The 1,859-nt window shown below is 19.0% G+C and overlaps 1 protein-coding gene across 1 annotated transcript; it reads left to right on the top strand. All coding sequences in view use genetic code 6, as the record gives it.

Annotated features, from left to right (window-relative positions):
- Positions 1–379: 379 nt before the first annotated feature.
- On the top strand, positions 380–992 carry IMG5_020670 (hypothetical protein; the record flags this gene model as incomplete). Its single annotated transcript, XM_004039458.1, has 2 exons — positions 380–739; positions 789–992. 2 exons carry the CDS (start codon positions 380–382, stop codon positions 990–992), a joined length of 564 nt encoding a protein of 187 aa, XP_004039506.1.
- Positions 993–1,859: the final 867 nt, after the last annotated feature.

Genomic DNA, 1,859 nt, shown 5'->3' with positions numbered 1-1,859 from the left:
ATAATAAATCACTTAAACATATACATCAGATTTCATAATATTAATCCAATAAATCTAAACAGCCTGTAAATATATATCATCTAAAGTAAAATAATCCGGTATAGCCCATTTAAATTCTAAATAAATTCATTTAAACTAAAACCAATAAGACATAAACACTATAGCAAATGATACATTTATAAACTGTTTAACCTAAAGTAAATAATGTGCAATTATATCCAGTATAGATGATGAAAAACCAATTTAAATAGATTAAAAAGATTAAGGAAAATTTGTCGTTTCATTTAGTGGTATTGATGGTAAAACTAATATTGAATCCAATATTTCTATAGGATCTATTTTTTGCATATGGTAGAGATAAAATGAATCAAAAATAACAATGGATGACATACTTTAAGATGGAAATAATATCTTCGCAGCTGGATATTGTCTATATGGCTCTTCTACGCATTTTATACTGGCCACAAGGGAAAATATTAATGGGTTTTCGTTAGATCCTTAAATCAAAGAGTTTATTTTAACACATGAAGATGTTAAAACTCCAGATAAAGGAACTGTTTATTCAATAAATGAAGGTAATTCAACTTTTTGGGATGATTCGATTAAAGAATATATAAATTCGAAGAAATTTTCGATTTCTCCTGAAAAATATTAATTGAGATATGTAGGATCTATGGTATGTGATATACATAGAACTCTTTTTTATGGAGGAATATATTTATATCCTGCTGATAAAAGAGTAAATATATATATATATTAAATATTTATATTTTTATTATTAATAATAGAGTCCGTTAGGAAAACTTAAAATTTTATTTGAATGTTTTCCTATTTCTTTTATTATTTAAAAAGCAGGAGGTAAAGCTATTACAGGAGATGGGGAGATACTCGATGTTAAACCAAAAAATTTACATTAAAGATCAGGACTAATTTGTGGATCAATACAGGATGTTTAAGAAATTGAATAAATTTATAAATCTCATAAAAATTGAATATTTTAAATATATATATATATATAAATTATATCTCAATTTTATTTATTATCATAAAGTTTTTCTTTTATATATTTATTTATTTCGAAATCATCCTATATATAAAAATAAAGTAAATTAAAATATATATATATATAAAAAATATTTATAATTATATATAATTTCTTTATATTTTTAGTTTTTTACTAATTCTAATTATTTTCTTATTTTAAAGTAATCTGATGTAGGATCATCTAATTTATTTTTTTATTAAAGATATTTATATTATTCTGATTTTTAAACATTTTAAATTATATTTTATTCTATTTCTTTATATTTCTAATACAATTTTTTTGCGAATTTCTTTTTAATTTATATCTATACATTATCAGTAAAAGAATTTTATTAAATAAATTTATTTAAAGGATCAAATAAATTAATTATAAAATTCGAAGCTTTTTTAGGAATATCTTTACTTACATTCATTCTATATTTGGCTAAAATACCATTAAAAGCCTTTATTTTTAATAATAATAAAATAATATATTTATTTATTGGTATAAATACTTCCATATTATCATAAGACTATTTTAGAGCTTAAATAGAAATAAAATCAAGCACAATTTCAAAATGTTCCTTTAAGATTTCTTTAATTTCTAAAGAAATTTAAATTATTATTTATTACTCTTCTTATAAACTAAATATTTATATAACTTAATTTTAATAAAATTAAATTAGATCTATAATTAATGCAGATAAATCATTTATAATAAATACAAAAGTATTAATATTTTCTAAAAAAAAAAATATATAATAAAGTCAATATATATATTAACCTTATTATTATTATTATTATTATTAATATTCAATAAATAATAAAATTTTTTA

This window comes from Ichthyophthirius multifiliis (genome assembly GCF_000220395.1).
Source record: "Ichthyophthirius multifiliis unplaced genomic scaffold scaff_1120509249657, whole genome shotgun sequence".
Classification (NCBI taxonomy): Eukaryota; Ciliophora; class Oligohymenophorea; order Hymenostomatida; genus Ichthyophthirius; species Ichthyophthirius multifiliis.
Note: the sequence above shows the minus strand (reverse complement) of the source record. Positions and strands in the feature narration are given on the sequence as shown.